This window comes from Mercenaria mercenaria, chromosome 16, assembly GCF_021730395.1.
Source record: "Mercenaria mercenaria strain notata chromosome 16, MADL_Memer_1, whole genome shotgun sequence".
Lineage (NCBI taxonomy): Eukaryota > Metazoa > Mollusca > Bivalvia > Venerida > Veneridae > Mercenaria > Mercenaria mercenaria.
The window spans coordinates 66,127,431-66,145,660 of NC_069376.1; the positions used below are offsets into that span (position 1 = coordinate 66,127,431).

General features: G+C 36.0%; 1 protein-coding gene across 1 annotated transcript in view; it reads left to right on the plus strand.

Moving 5' to 3' along the window:
- The window catches only part of LOC123541360 (dihydrolipoyllysine-residue acetyltransferase component of pyruvate dehydrogenase complex, mitochondrial-like), a 28,626-nt gene that overhangs the window by 2,895 nt on the left and 7,501 nt on the right, over nucleotides 1-18,230 (plus strand). The window contains exons 2-8 of the mRNA XM_053527312.1: nucleotides 2,440-2,516; nucleotides 7,856-8,079; nucleotides 11,662-11,955; nucleotides 12,671-12,817; nucleotides 14,920-15,005; nucleotides 15,934-16,074; nucleotides 16,461-16,542. Coding sequence (XP_053383287.1) covers nucleotides 2,440-2,516; nucleotides 7,856-8,079; nucleotides 11,662-11,955; nucleotides 12,671-12,817; nucleotides 14,920-15,005; nucleotides 15,934-16,074; nucleotides 16,461-16,542 — 1,051 coding nt within the window. The remainder of the gene's footprint in view (nucleotides 1-2,439; nucleotides 2,517-7,855; nucleotides 8,080-11,661; nucleotides 11,956-12,670; nucleotides 12,818-14,919; nucleotides 15,006-15,933; nucleotides 16,075-16,460; nucleotides 16,543-18,230) is intronic.

Here is an 18,230-nt window from a genome sequence, read left to right on the forward strand (position 1 = left end):
ACATTGTGTAACAGGCAAAGTTCATAGTTTTGCAGACAGACATAGCTTCGGGCCGTTTTTGCCAATTAGAGATTTTCGGGGCCACAATTAATCTTTTGTCGCAAATGGCTCAAGTGCAACCGACAGCGTGACCCCTGAACAAGTGGTACAAACATGATAATAGACTGCTCTTCTACGAATTGTTTATCAATTAACGTTTACACCTTGATCAATAAACACCTTTCATAATGAAGTACTAAATACAAACCGCGAGATAACCACGTGTCAGTCGGCGCGTGGCGTGATTGACATCTGTCAGTAGCTAATTAGTATATGACGCTCCGCCTACTGCCATACTTCTGCTTGTGGCGGCGAACAGTATTGAAATTCACCGAGATTTTGATTGACTAGGGGCAGAACTTTTGTCTCGATATGCATCAAGGAAAACTTCTCGATTTTCGCGGGTGAAAACCCGGAACCTCGAGTCTACAGACAAACAGGCTTTTCGCCATGTTGTTTCATGTCGACAGAACCAGGAACGTTCGTGACTATGCGCGACGAGGTCGGGTGCAACTAAATTATCCCTATAATCAATAAAGATATGATCAGAATCTCGAATTTCAGCCCATAAAAAAATTGCGGTCGGCGGTAAAAACTTACGGTCGGTCGGGTTACAGGAAACAAACATATTTTTTTTTTAGGCCTAAACAAAATCTGAATCGTCGTGATGCTTTACATAATAGAGCACGATCGGCATTCATTCTGCCACATTGAAAGTACACAGGCATTGAATGGTACTCTATAAACCTAGGTTAAACTATATTATTCACTCAATGCGTGCGTAAATCAAATTGTTGGGAATAAGCATTGATGGTAAGGTAGTGTATTTTAAAGCGGTGTCGATTTAAAATATCAACTTCCGGTGTGGAGTAACAACAATATGTCTCTTTCTAAGAATGTATGAAGTGAACAAACGTGCTACGCATTCTTTAAACCAACAAAAAATGATTCCCAAAACATGGTTAAAGGTATATTGAATAATCTATTGGATTTGGCAGTGAGTGTGAAGCCAAAGCAAGCCAATGGAGAAAAAGAAGCAAAAACTTGAATGCTGAATTGAAACTGAACTGCAAACAATGTCATGGGTGTTACACACAATAGTTACATAATTTTAAAATTATGTTATAAAACTGATTTCTGTTTTATTCTCATTTACAAATTTTCAGGAGTAAAATTACTCCTAGTCAATTTCAGATTTTCCCATTTTACTCATTCGCAAGAATTATGACGAGTAAATGCTGTTAGGCCAAAAAAATTATCTGGAGCCCTGGCAGAACTTTAGAACTCGAGACGCTTCAAATAAAATTTCTGCGGCTCAAGCCGACGCACGGGACATTTTCTGTGCGGGTCAAATACGAGTTTTTCTCTATTTTCGTGGGTCAAAACCCGGAACCTCAGGTTATTGATAACAATAAAAAAGTTAGGGTCGGCGGAAAAAGATAGGGTCGGTCGGGTAACCGGAACCACACATATTATTTTATTTAGCCTATGTCAGAATCAGATTTCTAGATGTTTTTATAATATCCTTTATACATTTGTAATATCCTTTTATGTCGGACCACTACGGACCACATAATTATGACTGCCAATTTGACAAAAAGTTGTTCATTTTAATTTCTCATTGACTGATGGACTTTGAATTTTACTGTGACATCTCTTAAATATTATAAAAATATATTGATTCTGAATTATTCAGCATGTTGATTGGATTTTCTTTTGCCAAAAGTTATGTTGTTTTATTTGCAGTTATTGATATTTGCACACTCAGGATGTCAACACGACAACTGGTCCTGTAGCTTGTTACTAAATTATCAAATAGCCTCTAGTCTTGTACTGTCATTCTATTTTAATAGTTACAGTTGCTAGCTGACATGTTAAAGATTATAATGGTACCAGTTATACTATATTGCAAATAAAGGGGACAAAGTTCCTAAGTAGTAGGTACTGCCAGTCTACATATTTATTAAACCCTCGCTGTCAGATTGTGATTTCTGATACTTACTGTACTCGGTGTATGACAGTATTGTGAATAGTTTGTTATGGTTGGGTCATGTGTCCAAATAATTTTTCTGGGTGAAAACTCATCAACCAAGCCTTTTTCAGATTTCTAAGGCAGTGATGTCATTCCTGAAGAAGACTGGTATCATTTTGGTTTGCGGTTATCCTTATTCACTTGTAAAGAATGCTGAGGATCTGAGAATACATTAGCTTTGGAGGTCTTCAAACTTTTTCTTTCAGTCACTGCGAATTTAATGCAGTTGAGGCTGTAAAGCAAAATATATTTTACTGGCTTGTTATTTTTCAATCAATAATTGGATAATCAGATGGTTTAGCAGCAACCAATTAACCATATATCTGTGTAAAAAATATAATGTATAAGGTATTTATTTGGATTTTCAGGTGCCAGTGCCCTAGTGTTTTGAACTTGCAGGCAAAGAACAGACCATGGATATCACAGAAAAGATATTACTCTTCAGGTATATTACGTCTTTTCTAGTTATAGTCCAAGATACAAAGTGTAAATTAGGCTTTTCCAAGTAATGCCAGTCCATTGGTGCGTCTGTCCATCTTGTCTACTCGGTCTAAATGAGGAGGATTTTTCATAAAACTAGAATTGAAAAAGAATATTTATACTAAACTTGAAAAAGTCGTGAAATGTTGTTAAATGTTGTTAAATGTTGGCCACATTTAAGATCATAAGATGTAAGGTTTGGCTTTTTGTCTGTCCATCTGCGTATATAGAGAATAATAGGTTAGTGCCATGGATGAGAAAGTTTATCTGGCGAGGTGGAGGAGGTTATCGGGTGAGCCGAAGGCGAACCTGATAACGTCCGGAGCAGGGCTCCGGAAATTTTGATAACTCAATCGGTCCGAAACGAAAATCTGCGCTACCTCACCCACCGCATTCCCAATATTACATATTTTGTAGAACGTGATAGAGTAAAGAAATAAGCATGTCATGCATTAAAACTAAGTTACCGGTCACCGCGAGTTACCATACAGTGAAGACAGTGTTTCAGTGTTATGTGTGATCGTTACTTTGTTTAAATTTCGATGTTTTTCCTGCTTTCCTGCAGGGATAAAATTACCGGCATTGACACAGTGTACGTAACTAGTCTAAAAGCCAACGCACGTGACTTCGGTACCGTATACACGGCAGATACTTTGTGATGTTTCCTCATTCTTTGACGGAATTCTATAAAATACAATGCGTCAAAGTGAATTACACGACATATATTCTCTTCTAAACAGCCTCAGTATTTTAAGAATACTCTGCCGCGGACCGAATGTGTATGTTATGTGAACGCTGAGATCGAATTTCCCCGCATGTACAGTACCAAAAGGTCACGCGGGTTGGCCACGCATATTTCATTTCACTTACGTTGTACTTCAATAAGCAACTACATTATATAAAGTTATATGTTCTCTTCTGATGTAAACAAAATATCATTCTGAAACGTTTTTTTAAAAGACCAATTTGATAAACAGCGCCACTTCGGTTTTCTTTATCATTCATGTTTGCCGGTCCATTTTTTTCTTTTTCTTTTTTGTACAGTCGGGTTTCAAAGACGATTTTCTGCACTTGTTTGAACTTTCAACTGGAGCCCCAACAAATGAATCATGTAATTTTTTCAAATCAAATAATTATAAAAAATATTTTTATCGGTTTTCCGTGTGATGTCTTTTTAAATCAAAGACCTATAATGTACATGATTAAATGCAGTGACCATTTGTTTTTTACCCGTGATCAAACATAACCTTTTTAAATAAACCATCCGTCGGATTCTAAATAAAAGAAGTGGATCCCCGTCAGAAACATTTGGAAACCAGTCAAAAATGTTTAATACATGGCAGTCGGCTGTCTGCTAACATTAAAGGATGTGCCACGCGAGCGCTGATTGCGTCACGTGCTAATTACGGACCGATTATCAAAGTGACAATCAGACCGATTGACACGTTTATTGATTATCTGAGGGTGCGACCAACAATTTCCTGCTTGGCAGGTGATCGTGTATTGAGATATCAGACTGAAATTTATACTTTTCTCCATTTTTACGGGACCGATTTTTTTCGTTTTTTCACTTCACGAATCGGTCTGAAAAGTAAAAAATCTGTCCAAAACCGACAAACCGGCAAATTTCCTAAGCCCTGGTCCGGAGCCGAGCCAGATAAACTTTCTCCATCTTAGGCACTAACCTATTATTCTATTTATCTTGTCATTACTTCATTTTCCGATATTTGGCAATTTATTTTACAAAAATAAGTGTGCGACAACCGTTTTAATGGCGTCATATGCGTAATGACGTCACTTATATAATGACGTAATCACCAACACAGTAATGTGGTTACAATTAAAAATCGCAATAACTTCTTCGTTTTTGAATAAAAACTCATTATTTGACCACTCATTTTCTTAGTTTGGACATTTCCAACACATGGTGATGGTTTCAATGCAAATTTTCTTATGACAACAGTATCGATCATAAGGTCACATGATCAATTGACCGTATATCACTGGTCACGTGTCAACTGACGGTATATCAAGAAAGATATACGGCACCCTGATATCGGGTCGAAAATACTGCAAGTGACAGGATAAAATTCAAACAAGTACAAAGTAAATGGGTGTCATATTTGTGTCTGTCCATGCTGTCTGCTTGATATCTTCTTGACTAATGGGAATCGGTACGTGCATACCAAAATCTTGTGTGTCCAACTCCTCCCACCCTATTTGCCAGATCTTCAAAGTTTCAGACTTTCCCTTTGGAAGTTTTGCTATATATAGAATATAGAAAAAAATCTTGTGTGTCCAGCTTCTCCCACACTATTAGTCTGATTTGCATCAAACTTTCACAGATGAACGAGCATGATGTGCAGATGACCAAAAAGGAAGGAATTTTTTTCTGTGAATATTTTTACTGCAGTTATGGCCCTTTAATAGTTTTTGCTATAAATAGGATGGCAAAGTATGTGGGGGCATCCATGTCCTATGGACACAATTCTAGATTATTTCATGCTTTTCATTAGATTAGATTTAATACTGAAATGTAATGGTATATTACATTGCATGCTGGTATAAATAGTTGAAAAAGCTATTGAAACTTGGCATGATAATGATTTAACATTACCGTATTTACCCTAAGTGTTGGGACAGTATAAAATAATTATTTTTTTCACTGTCCCAAGACTTATTTCCCGAAAAATAATTATTTTGAAAAGTGTCCCAAAAATATGGACACAATTCTCGGTCATCGGGTAACATCCCCCACCCACCCGTGTTGAAAGCGAAAAAATAAACTAACGATTATCGGTAATTATTCTGTTGATAAACAAAGTCATTGGCCTTGTTTTCATCATCAATTAACACCCCTCAAGAGCTAAAAGTGTGTCGGTATCATGACATTAGAAGTGGAGATCAAGCGGTATAGTTTCCCCGAGATTTTCATGGCATTACGTCATGTTTTCGCGCCAAGTTGTACATCACTGTTTGATCGTACCGCCTCAGTTCTTTAAAGAGCTGAGAAGTAGATCTAGTGTTGTGAAAATCAATGAAAAAAACTTCTTTTTAATTTGTTAAAGTGAATGTGCAATATCCCGTATAAACTGACAGGTAAACGTGTCAAACTAATAATAGCGGATATCTTACCTCTGTGACCTATTTGCCCTCAAGGAAATTTCAAAACGGTTTGAGAAGAATATCTTATTATAAAGTGTCGTGTCAAAAAATACATGTACATGCACAAAGATTCATTCAAAACTTATTAAAAAAAACGCAACAACATCGTTGTTTTTGTTTCTTTAAACCGCGTCCCGATTTTCTATTTACGTTCACGAGGTCACGTAACAGAAATCTGTTTGCCAAAAATCGTTTTACTTCATATTTTTAAATTGCTGCCGCTTTTTCATTATTTAAGATTTTTCTATTCTGTTTTTTGCACTTTGTGGTCAAAAGTCTGAATTTTATGCCTATAGTTTGCATCATTTATTTACTTTTAGAAAGAAATAAGTATTTAGGATCGCGCTCTTTGAAATTTTGCAAGTAATTTTATGAAAATTCGACCGTTTTTATAGAATTTTGCCTACATTTCTGTCGATACCTTTTTAAAATCGTTATAGAATTTAAATTATATTACTTCTCAATCTACGTTGAAAATCTGAAGCGATAAAATCAAAAAATGAATGTGTGACGCGCGTTTTTAGCTCATCTGATTTTTTGAAAAAAAATGATGAGTTATTGTCATCACTTGAGCGGTTGTCGGCGTCGGCGTCGGCGTCTGCGTCGGCGTTGCCTGGTTAAGTTTTATGTTTAGGTCAGCTTTTCTCCTAAACTATCAAAGCTATTGCTTTGAAACTTGGAATACTTGTTCACCATCATAAGCTGACCCTGTATAGCAAGAAACATAACTCCATCTTGCTTTTTGCAAGATTTATGGCCCCTTTTGTACTTAGAAAATATCAGATTTCTTGGTTAAGTTTTATGTTTAGGTCAACTTTTCTCCTAAACTATCAAAGCTATTGCTTTGAAACTTGGAATACTTGTTCACCATCATAAGCAGACCCTGTACATCAAGAAACATAACTCCATCCTGCTTTTTGCAAGATTTATTGCCCCTTTTGGACTTAGAAAATCAGTTTTCTTGGTTAAGTTTTATGTTTAGGTCAGCTTTTATCCTAAACTATCAAAGCTATTGCTTTAAAACTTGCAACACTTGTTCACCATCATAAGTTGACCCTGTACAGCAAGAAACATAACTCCATCCTGCTTTTTGCAAGATTTATGGCCCCTTTTGGACTTAGAAAATATCAGATTTCTTGGTTAAGTTTTATGTTTAGGTCAACTTTTTCTCTTAAACTATCTAAGCTATTGCTTTGAAACTTGCAACACTTGTTCACCATCATAAGCTGACCCTGTACAGCAAGCAACATAACTCCATCTTGCTTTTTGCAATAATTATTGCCCCTTTTGGACTTAGAAAATCATTTTCTTGGTTGAGTATTATGTGTAAGTCAACTTTTCTCATAAACTATCAAAGCTATTGCTTTAAAACTTGCAATAGTTTTTCACCATCATAAGTGGACACTGTACATCAAGAAACATAACTCTATTCTGCTTTTTGCAAGAATGATGGCCCTTTTTAGACTTAGAAAATCATGGGTAGGACAATATTTCTATTACACAAAAAAAATCAGATGAGCGTCAGCACCCGCAAGGCGGTGCTCTTGTTTGTATACGTGTCAATAAACAAAAGTAACGGCGTTGTAAGTTAGACTTTACGATAGGTCGCACGTGCTCGTGGAATGGAAAATTACCGGCATGGCGTTTTGATAGCTGTACGATTCGCGGGTAAATTCCAGTCAGTGGTAAATAAAAATAACTAACTAACGGAAAACGGACTTCCTGGCTGCAGTAAAAAAAAAATATACAACACTTAACTGGTATGGTAAAAAAACACTTTACTGTCAAAAGAATATCAAGTAAAAACACGACACGAAAATGTTAAAAAAGTAATCTTTGGTTCTTATAATTATTTGACATTTTGATCGATACAAAAACCATACAATGTATAATAACGGTATTTGACTTACATCATGAATCAGTAACAGCCATAGTCCCAACACTTAGGGACGAAAAATATGCTGAGAAAATACATGTCCGAAAAATTAGGGACAAGAAAAATAATTATTTTTCCAGATTTTAAGGGTGTCCCAAGATTTAGGGTGTCCCAAGACTTAGGGTAAATACGGGTATATAATAAAAGTAGTGAGTAAAAATGGCTATGTTGTCGGGTGTAACATTGACTGTGTTATATTTCAGACTTACCAGATCATTTCAAAGTGACGTTACCAGCATTATCTCCTACCATGGAAATGGGAACAATTATAAACTGGCAGAAGCAGGAAGGGGACAAAGTGTCAGAAGGTGATTTGTTAGCCGAGATTGAGACTGACAAAGCCACAATGGGGTTTGAATCATCAGAGGAAGGCTATCTAGCAAAGATCTTCATACCTGAAGGCACAAAAGATGTTCCTCTAGGAAAGGTCTGTTTATTTTCTGTCATTTTAATCTTACCAGAGAGGGACTTATAATATTATGTGGTATATCAGATTTTGGGCATTGAAGCTTAACATCTGATTTACACATATTTGTGTTTACTTAGTGCTTAGTATAAGTTGGTGTTTTTAAAATTTGATTTTACTGTCCTTGTTGCCTGACCAAGAAGTATAAATTTGATAAACATGCTAAGAATATAAAACTAATTGTATTATAATTGTTTAAGATTTGCATAAAAACTGCATTTTTAGTTGAAGTTTGAAAATTGTTATAACCTCCTTTTTCAACCAAGATAGATTTGAAATAAATGAATGCAGAAGTTAGATACAGTTTAAAAATTATCTTTCAGTTCAGATTTTTAGCTCGACTATTCAAAGAATAGTAGAGCTATTGGACTCACCCATGCGTTGGCGTCGGCGTCTGCGTCGGCTTCCCGATTTGGTTAAGGTTTTGTATGTAAGCTGATATCTCAGTAACCACTTGTGGGAATGGATTGAAACTTGACACACTTATTCACTGTGATAAACTGACCTACATTGCAAAGGTTTCATAACTCTATTTTGCTTTTTTACAAAATTATGCACTTTTTTCGACTTAGAAATTCTTGGTTAAGGTTTTGTATGTAAGCTGGTATCTCAGTAACCACTTGTGGGAATGGATTGAAACTTCACACACTTATTCACTGTGATAAACTGACCTACATTGCACAGGTTCCATAACTCTATTTTGCTTTTTTACAAAATTCTGCCCCTTTTCGACTTGGAAATTGTTGGTTAAGGTTTTGTATGTAAGCTGGTATCTCAGTAACCACTAATGGGAATGGATTGAAACTTCACACACTTGTTCACTGTCATGATCTGACATGCACTGTGTAGGTCCCATAACTCTACTTTGCATTTTTTTCAAAATTGTGCCCCTTTTTCGACTTAGCAGTTTTTGGTTAAGTTTTTGTATGTAAGCTGGTATTTCAGTATCCACCTATGGGAAAGGATTGAAACTTCACGCACTTGTTCACTTTATGAGCTGATAAGCACTGTGAAGGTTTCATAACCCTTTTTCCCAGTTTTACAAAATTATGCCCCTTTTTCGACTCGTATTAATTCAATTGACAAGGCTGTTGAATAGTCGAGTATTGCTGTTCTCCGACAGCTCTTGTTGAAAAATCCAATTACCTATGGAAGCAGATGTAAAAGTAGAACTTGCATATATATTGAAATAAAGGAAATATTCAACTTTATGAATAATTTCATATTAAAGGGGGATAATCGCAAATTTTTTATAAAAATAAAGTGTATATACATAAAGTTATAGAAATTTAATACTATGTAGTGGGTCTTTTTATTCCTTTAATTAATAAGTCTTTAAATGCATATAACAAAAGTGAAAAGTGTGGTAAATGTTTAATTGTGATTGACAACCTTTAAGACATAAGGTGTGCCTTCTTGTCTGTCCATCTGAATATACAGCTTATTTTAAATGTAGTTGCAATATCAAACACTTTCCTGTGGCAACAAATAGTAAAAATATTGCTAAAAATGGATGCTGAAAGTACAAGAGACTCATTAAGCCTGGTAATAGGTAGATAGAGGGCCAACTAGAGAATATGCTTTCAGATTACTCTGTTGTTACTACTGAACTGATTTAATTCAATTGCAAGCATGAATGAATACATACATGTTTAAAGATTTCCAATGGCTATTCTTCACTAAAATTTCATATTTAGATATTTACTTCATATGTAGAAAGTCCTCCTCATAATTATATATTTAACTTAACTAAATATATAAATTTAATGTTGTTGCCCTGTCCGTCCGTCCGTCCGTACGTCCGTACGTCACACTTCATTTCCGAGCAATAACTGGAGAACCATTTGACCTAGAACCTTCAAACTTTATAGGGTTGTAGGGCTGCTGGAGTAGACGACCCCTATTGTTTTTGGGGTCACTCCGTCAAAGGTCAAGGTCACGGGCCTGAACATTGAAAACCATTTCCGATCAATAACTAGAGAACCACTTGACCCAGAATGTTGAAACTGCATAGGATGATTGATCATGAAGAGTAGATGACCCCTATTCATTTTGGGGTCACTCCGTCAAAGGTCAAGGTCACAGGGGCCTGAACATGGAAAACCATTTCCGATCAATAACTAGAGAACCACTTGACCCAGAATGTTGAAACTTCATAGGATGATTGGTCATAAAGAGTAGATGACCCCTATTGATTTTGGGGTCACTCCATCAAAGGTCAAGGTCACAGGGGCCTGAACATGGAAAACCATTTCCGATCAATAACTAGAGAACCACTTAACCCAGAATGTTGAAACTTCATAGGATGATTGTGCATGCAAAATAGATGACCCCTATCGATTTTGGGGTCACTCCATTCAAGGTCAAGGTCACAGGGGCCTGAACATTGAAAACCATTTCCGGTCAGTAACTTGAGAACCACTTGACCCAGAATGTTGAAACTTCATAGGATGATTGGTCATGCAGAGTAGATGACCCCTAACGATTTTGGGGTCACTCTGTTAAAGGTCAAGGCCACAGGGGCCTGAACATGGAAAACCATTTCCAATCAATAACTTGAGAACCTCTCGACCATGAATGTTGAAACTTCATAGGGTGATTGTTCATGCAGAGTAAATGACCCCTATTGTTTTTGGGGTCACTCCGTTAAAGGTCAAGGTCACAGAGGCCTGAACATTGATACCAGTTCGATCAATAACTTGAGAACCACTTGACCCAGAATGTTGAAGCTTCATAGGATGATTGAACATGCAGAGTAGATGACCCCTATTGATTTTGGGGTCATTCTATTAAAGGTCAAGGTCACAGTGGCCTGTTCATGTAAAATCATTTTTTGGAAATAACTTGAGAACCACTTGACCTACAATGTTGAAACTTAATAGGATGATTGGACATGCAGAGTAGATGACCTCTATTTATTTTGAGGTCACTTGATCAAAGGTCAAGGTCACAGGAGCCTGAACAGTGACTTGAGAACCACTAGGCCAAGAGTGTTGAAATTTAGCGGGATGACTGGACATGCCAAGTAGATGATCCCTATTGCAGCCAACCATCAGTGTCTCTTCCACTTTCGCTCCTGACCCCTATTGACTCCTTGCCTATAGGACTTTGCATTGGGGGAGACATGTGCTTTTTTACAAAAGCATTTTCTAGTTTTGTATGTAGAGCTACATTCATGATTAAATGTCATGTGCAGTAACAGTTGATTGCTTAAAAGAAGCTTCCAGTTTTATAGTGGTAGTACACATTTATGCAATGCTTGCAAGTATGAAATAGTTGATGGTTTTACCCATAGCCTTTGATTGTGCTGTGCACCCGGTGTCTTTCTCCACCATGAAAAGCTGGGAAGTTGCCAAAGGACATGAACTGTGTCAAACTTTTTTTAAAAAATAACGAAGTACAACAAATGTTTTTCAGCGCTTTGATTATTTACTTATCTTAATCAAACTGTGTATTAACAAAATTTTGTTTTTATAACATCTTCTAGGGATCTTCTTTCTGCATGATAGTTGTTTGTATGAATGTATTGTTTATGTCTTACAGTTGCTGTGTATCATAGTTGCTGATGAGGGTGATATTGCAGCGTTCAAAGATTACGTCCCGACAGCTGCGGATGATTCTTCAGTGTCAGGAAAAGCTGAGGCAGCTCCCCCATCCCCATCTCCTCCCACTCCAGCTGCTGCTCCACCCCCTCCTAGACCTGCCACACCCACTCCAACTCAGGCACCACCACCAGCGCCACCTCAGGCAGCACCGGCAGTATCAGCAACAGGAGCAAGAGTTTTTTCTACACCCTATGCCAGGACACTAGCTGCTGAGAAGAGAGTTGACCTAAATGTAAGACACATTTACTCATTATTTTTGTGCCCCGGGCACTAAGAGTTGCCCTTGTCTGCTTGTTCATCCGTCCATCTGTCCATCCATCAGTTCAAATTCTTGTCATTATATGTTATCAAACCTCACAGGACTGTTATTCAGCACAGGAAGTTGTGCACCAGGGGTTTTAATTTGGATCTCACACAGCCAGACCAGAGTTTTGGGCCTTGACTTAGTCAAAAATATGCATGAAAATTAAAAAAAGCCTATGTTTGTGTTACATGTACCTCAAAAAGTACTTGCCCCAGTATTATGAAACATTACAGGAATATTATTCAACATGTGAAGTTGTCCACATGGTTTTGTTTTAGAAATATCACTCTGACAGCGAGACCATAGTCAAAAATATTAATAAAAAAGACATAAAAGTTGTGTCACAACTATAAATGTACATTTCTAGTAGTGACCTATCTCTGTGTAATGGGTCTTTTTGTTTTCTGAATAAAGATAAAAAATAATATAAGAAAAGCAGATAATGTCATAAAATATTGCTTAAATGTGATTGATTACCTTAAAGATTTACAATATATATTTTACTGGTACATCTTGAATGTATACACTGAAAATGTATGAAAAATGGTAATGCTCTAAATTTGGAATGTTAGACATGTATAAAGTTATATATGTATGTGTGCTTGTACAAATATGAGAATGTATCCTCTTGTGTCCATTTCAGCTTGTGACTGGTAGTGGTCCAGATGGTCAGATTCGAGCAGAAGATGTAATGAACTTTACACCAGGTGCAGTAGCCCCTGCCCCCGCTGTGGGTGCCCCTGCAGCTCCAGGAGCTTATGTAGATATTCCACTGACTAATATGAGAAAGGTGAGACATTATAGTGTAAATAGATAAAGTGCCTGTAATGCAATTTACAGTACAACCTGTGCTGAGACCACCTTAGAATATAGATCATAACCATATACATGTAATTATAATAATCTGTTGTCGGGGCCACTGTTGCCATACGATTAAGGTCGGTAACTGCAGATTGCCCCTCACTTTGGGGTGTTGAATTCTTTCATTTGAGGAAGTTATCATGCTGGCTTATGGAAGGTCTGTGGTTCTTTCAAAGAACCCATCCATGCTTTCAGTTATACACGAAGGTGCACCTGAGGTCGTTCACCATCAAAGGCAGGAAAGCCGCCATATAATCTATAATTGGTGGGGTTGAGGTGACAACCACCTTCCACTTCCTCTGTAAGAGTTTGGAATCTGTTTAAAATTGTAAATAAAAATATCTACTGTTGTAGGGAGGTGTTTGTCTTTTAAAGATGGTAAACTGTACGTCAGACTAAGGAAATGACTAGTTTTGCTGTAAGCTGCTTCAGTCGAACAAAGATGTTTATTTTTTTCTCATTTTTAGCTCGACTATTCAAAGAATAGTCTAGCTATTCTACTCACCCTGGCGTCGGCGTCGGCGTCACACCTTGGTTAAGTTTTTGCATGCAAGTACATACAGCTATCATTTAAAGGCATATAGCTTTGAAACTTATTTATTCTTTTTCTAGGTCAATTACCAACCTCACTGGGTCAAGTTCCATAACTCTAACATGTATTTTGAGCAAATTATGCCCCCTTTTGGACTTAGAAAATTCTGGTTAAAGTTTTACATGCAAGTTACTATCTCCAAAACTAATGCAGATATTGAATTGAAACTTCACATGTGTCTTCGGGGTTATAAAACTAGTTGATAGCACCAAGTCCCATAACTCTGACCTTTATTTTAGCCAAATTATGCCCCCTTTTGGACTTAGAAAATTTTGGTGAAAGTTTTGCGTGCAAGTACATACAGCTATTAATAAAAGGCATATAGATTTGAAACTTATTTTTTCTTTTTCTAGATCAATTACCTACCTCACTGGTCAAGTCCTATAACTCTGACATGTATTTTAGCCAAATTATGCCCCCTTTTGGACTTAGAAAATCCTTGTTAAAGTTTTACATGCAAGTTACTATCTCAAAACTAATGCAGATATTAAATTGAAACTTCACATGTGTCTTCGGGGTTATAAAACTAGTTGATAGAATCAAGTCCCATAACTCTGACCTTCATTTTAGCCAAATTATGCCCCTTTTTGGACTTAGAAAATTTTGGTTAAAGTTTTGTGTGCAAGTACATACAGCTATTACTAAAAGGCATATAGATTTGAAACTTATTTTTTCTTTTTCTAGATCAATTACCTACCTCACTGGGTCAAGTCCTATAACTCTGACATGTATTTTAGCCAAATTATGCCCCCTTTTGGACTTAGAAAATCCTGGTTAAAGTTTTACATGCAAGTTACTATCTCCAAAACTAATGCAGATATTAAATTGAAACTTCACATGTGTCTTTGGGGTTATAAAACTAGTTGATAGAATCAAGTCCCATAACTCTGACATGTATTTTAGCCAAATTATGCCCCCTTTTGGACTTAGAAAATTCTGGTTAAAGTTTTGTGTGCAAGTACAAACAGCTATTACTAAAAGGCATATAGATTTGAAACTTAATTATTCTTTTTCTAGGTCAGTTACCAACCTCACTGGGTCAAGTTCCATAACTCTTAACATTTATTTTGAGCAAATTATGCCCCCTTTTGGACTTAGAAAATTCTGGTTAAAGTTTTACATGCAAGTTGCTATCTCCAAAACTAATGCAGATATGGAATTGAAACTTAACATGTTTCTTCGGGGTTATAAAACTAGTTGATAGGATCAAGTCCCATAACTCTAATATGCATTTTGGTCAAATTATGTCCCGTTTCGGAACTTAAAACTCTTTTGATATTTAACATTTTGGGTAATAGTTTCCTGCTTCTGTGACAATATTTCGAATAGTCGAGCTTGGCTGTCTTACGGACAGCTCTTGTTTCCAAGGTGTTAAATTGTATGTAACAATTTCGTTTTCATTGATTGATTGATTGTTTGATTAATTGAATTTATTTCAGACTATAGCTAAGAGGTTGACAGAGTCCAAACAGACTATACCTCATTATTATCTCACCATAGATGTTACACTTGATAAAACTTTGGAGTAAGTCATTATATACCATTTTTCATATATGAACAGTTGATAATTTGTCAATGATGTGTCGTATTATGTTAGAGTTTCATTATTCTTCAAAGTCCAGTTCAGTCAATAGAAACTGTAATCAACCCTTTATTAAGCAGCTATCAAGGGAGGGATAAAATCTGCCAGCTGAAGACAGGTAGCGGCTTAAGACAGATTGAAATAACAACAGAAAGTCTATTTTGGCAAATGGCCATTTGATATAGGTGGCTTTTTAAGGCAGGTTCAACTGTACTTACAGTTGTGTGCAGAATTAAAAGTCTATAAAATGGGTTTTCCTTTAGACCTGCATACATATATGTCTCATAATTCTATTAACATTAATGTCCATTGTTTTCTATCTGGAATTTCAACAGATTTTGCTCAAAATAGTATACATTTTGTTTATTTAAGAAGAGAAACTAACTTCAAACTGAACATTTCATTGGAAAACTAAACATGAAGTTTGTTAGCTGCCCATGTTCAGTGCAGGATTGTATAAATGTTAAGCTTGTATTATTATGTAGGTATATATCTAAGATAAAGCTTTATGCATTTCTATTTTAAAATAATGACGTAACATTAATAAGGTTTTTTCATTTTTAAATGATGTAAGTTTCTCGTTGTATTCATGTTAAGAAGTTTCTCTTTGCAGTTATGAAAAGAAAACAGCTTCTCATTGAAATGAAGTTTATAATATTTCTGTGAAATCTTAAGAAAAGTTACCGTTTTGAAGTAAGAAAGAGAGATTTATCTTTGAAATTGGAAATGTAAAAGCAGTTTCTCTTTGAAACTACATAAAAAATTTTTTTTTTAGATTAATTAAAATTGTGTATACATGCACTATGTAATGTCAGTATAAAACCAAAACTGGTGCAGTTTTCATAGCTTTTATCTTTTATGTTTATTTTAGGTTAAGAAAAGAACTGAACAGTTTATTAGCAAAAGACAACAAAAAAATCTCTGTGAATGATTTTATCATCAAAGCATCGGCCTTGGCGTGTAAACAGATACCCGAGGCAAATTCTTCATGGCAGGATAGCTTTGTGAGACAGTAAGTGTTACAATAACAGTACACATTTTCAATCTCCATTCACTTACATTAGTAAAGGGATTTCATTTAACTATATATCAAGGAAGAGCAGATCACAGCAACTAATGTCACAAATTCTTTGCAGAATACAATCCCAGTTGGTACACTTCTAAAATAACCTTCATCACAGTTACACATATGAAGCACCACCGATGAGCATCCAACGTTTCCACGATCTTCCTGGCTCATAAATGACCCTGATTTCTCATATTTGTGCAATTGTTTGGTATTGACTTTGTCTGATTAATATGATTGGCTTAATTTATTTAATATTTCATCCAGAATTGCACAGTTGAATAGTAAGTCTCAATACAAGTTTTTATAACATATAAATATGGAACTTTCAGGTACAATACAGTAGATATAAATGTTGCCGTGGCGACAGATGCTGGGCTTATTACACCTATTGTATTCAGAGCTGATCTGAAGGTAAGCTCTTTTACTTATCAACAATCTGTAAAACTGAATCCCTATTGTTGATTTATCATTGAAAGTTTTGGTGGTGTTTTTCTTTCTCAGCAAAATATGTTCGAAAATAAGTGACAGTTGTAAGGAGTTGTACTTAAGGAAATTTTTGTCTGCTGTTAGCTGAAGCTATTACAATATATTTGTGAGATGCCAGTTTGGCAAATTTGTTCAGATGTTAAATCTAGGTTTCCTTGGCCACACTATTGGATATGATATCCCTGGTTATAAGGTTCATTAGAATTGACTGGCTTCATGTCACTTGCCTTATTATCCCCCGACGAAAGTCGGAGGGATATAGTTTTGGCGTTGTCCGTCCTTCCGTCCGTCCGTCTGGAGCCATATCTAGGAAATGGTTGGGAATATTTATTTAAAACTGCATATACATGTTCACCACTATGAGTTCTTGCGGCCCGTCAAGTTTCAGTCAGATTGCCAAAGTAACACCAGAGTTATGGCCCTTAGAAGTTTTTAGTATTAACTATATAGGGTACTATAAATATGGCAATTTCTGCATCATAACTTTTGATATATTTGACTTAGAACTATGAAACTTAAACAGAATTTAGATCATCATAATGTGGTTGTGTACACACAATTTCATTCGGATTTATTTTGTAAATTAAGAGTTATTGCCCTTTAATTGTATAAAAATCCACATATTTGTACATAACAAACTTACCATTTGGTAGAATTTCATTAAATTTCTTTCATTCTTTTCCATGAACATTTATTGTAAACATGTGAAGTTGTGTACCCACACCTGGTCACCCCCTTACCTTGATCACACACCTCCCCCTGACCACCCCCCCCCCCTCAAAAAAAAAAAAAAAAAAAAAAAAATCCTTATTTTAGATTTTTTTCAAACAAACTTCATATACATGTTCACCACTATGAGGTTATGGGGCCCATCAAGTTTCAGACAGATTGCCCAAGTAACACCAGAGTTATGGCCCTTAGAAATTTCTAGTGTTAACTATATAGGGTACTATAGATCTATAAATATGGCAATTTCTGCATCGTAACTTTTGATATATTTTACCTAGAACTATGAAACTTTAACAGAATTTAGAGCACTATAATGTGGTTGTGCACAGACAGTTTTGTACGGATTTCTTTTGTAACTTCAGAGTTATTGCCCTTTAATTGTCTAAAAATCCACATAATTTATTTGTACATAACAAACTTACCATTTGGCAGAATTTCATTAAATTTCTTTCATTCTTTTATATGAACATTTATTATAAACATGTGAAGTTGCGCACCCACACCTGGTCACCCACTTGCCTTGGTCACACCCCCCCCCCCTCTCAAACCCCCCCCCCCCCCCCCCCAAAAAAAAAATAAAATTTTCATTTCTTATTTTAGATTTTTTTCAAACCTTCCAAGTTGTACCATTCCCCCACCTCACTTCTCCACCCAGTCATGCCCACCACTGATCATGCATCCTCCCCCCCCCCCCCCCCCCCCACCAACTTCACCCTTTTACCCTCTTTTTTTTAATGTTTAATTTTCAATCAATATTTATAATCAACATGTGAAATTTTGTTTCCTCTCCCGTTCCCCTGCACCCCCACCCCCTAAAAAAATAAATATATACATATATATATTTCCATTCCTTTTTTTTTTTTTAAATGTTCAAACCTTCAACA